The 911-nt window shown below is 42.2% G+C and overlaps 1 protein-coding gene across 1 annotated transcript in view; it reads right to left on the reverse strand.

The window, feature by feature from the left end:
- Positions 1–547, reverse strand: part of LOC109848773 (rab9 effector protein with kelch motifs-like) — a 5,124-nt gene extending 4,577 nt beyond the window's left edge. The window contains exon 1 of the mRNA XM_020418435.1: positions 6–547. Within this exon, the coding sequence (XP_020274024.1) occupies positions 6–149 (144 nt within the window). The 5' untranslated portion in view covers positions 150–547. The remainder of the gene's footprint in view (positions 1–5) is intronic.

Consider the following 911-nt stretch of genomic DNA (forward strand, 5'->3'; position numbering starts at 1 on the left):
TTTACCCCGAAAACATAAAGAAGGCCATCAGATAAGCAAGCAGAGTGCCCCCATCTCTCAGGGGGGTTGAAGCCCACCACTTTTGGGTAAAGCCACATTGCCTTCTTCCTCTTCACCACCTCAAGGGATGCTCCTCCCAACGAACCCATAATCCCCAGAGCAATCAAAGGGGGAAAAAAAAAGAGACAACCACAAAGGAGAGCTAGGATTTGAGCAACCAGAGCTAGTGACTGAGAGATAGAGAGAGAGAGAGAGATCTCTAATGGACAGGAAAAGATGTGTGCTTTCTTTCAAGTCCACCTCACTGTGCCAACCAACGAGGAGAGGGAGCGGTGTGGTGTTAAATCACTGTTTGAAATGAGAGAGAGAGAGAGAGGGTAGCCCTTTTGACAAGAACAGGTGATAGCTGATTGAACCCAAAAGTGTATTGAATCTTTTTGAGTGAGGGGATGCGTTAATAATAATATCATAGGAGAGAGTGACTGTTACCCTACATCGAAGATGGGCGAGAAAAACATACACGCACAAAGTCACGTTACACACACATCAAGGAGGTCTCAGCGTCCCGAGTGTTTAGTTTTTAGTTTGTGTTCACCCCATTCGTTTCCTTTGAAACTTGTCTTCTAACTGAAAATGATGGCAGATGGGGACATTGGGGTGTGGGAAATGATGGGAGTTGTGTTTTTTGGGGTTCGGTGGGCTGGTTTTCCAAGGCCAACTTAAGGCAGCGATATTTTGGACCTTACTTCTTCTTTTATTTTTTTTTATCTTTTTTTCCTCCTTGCTATTCTTTCTCGGAAATAGGGTTTTTACGTAGAAATCGATTTTAATATGGGATCATTTTTTATAAATCATCTTTGGTTGTAAATTTACATGTAAACCAACTTTAAAGGTGATTTCTATTAAAAAAG

This window comes from Asparagus officinalis, chromosome 7, assembly GCF_001876935.1.
Source record: "Asparagus officinalis chromosome 7, Aspof.V1, whole genome shotgun sequence".
In the NCBI taxonomy this organism is placed as follows: domain Eukaryota; kingdom Viridiplantae; phylum Streptophyta; class Magnoliopsida; order Asparagales; family Asparagaceae; genus Asparagus; species Asparagus officinalis.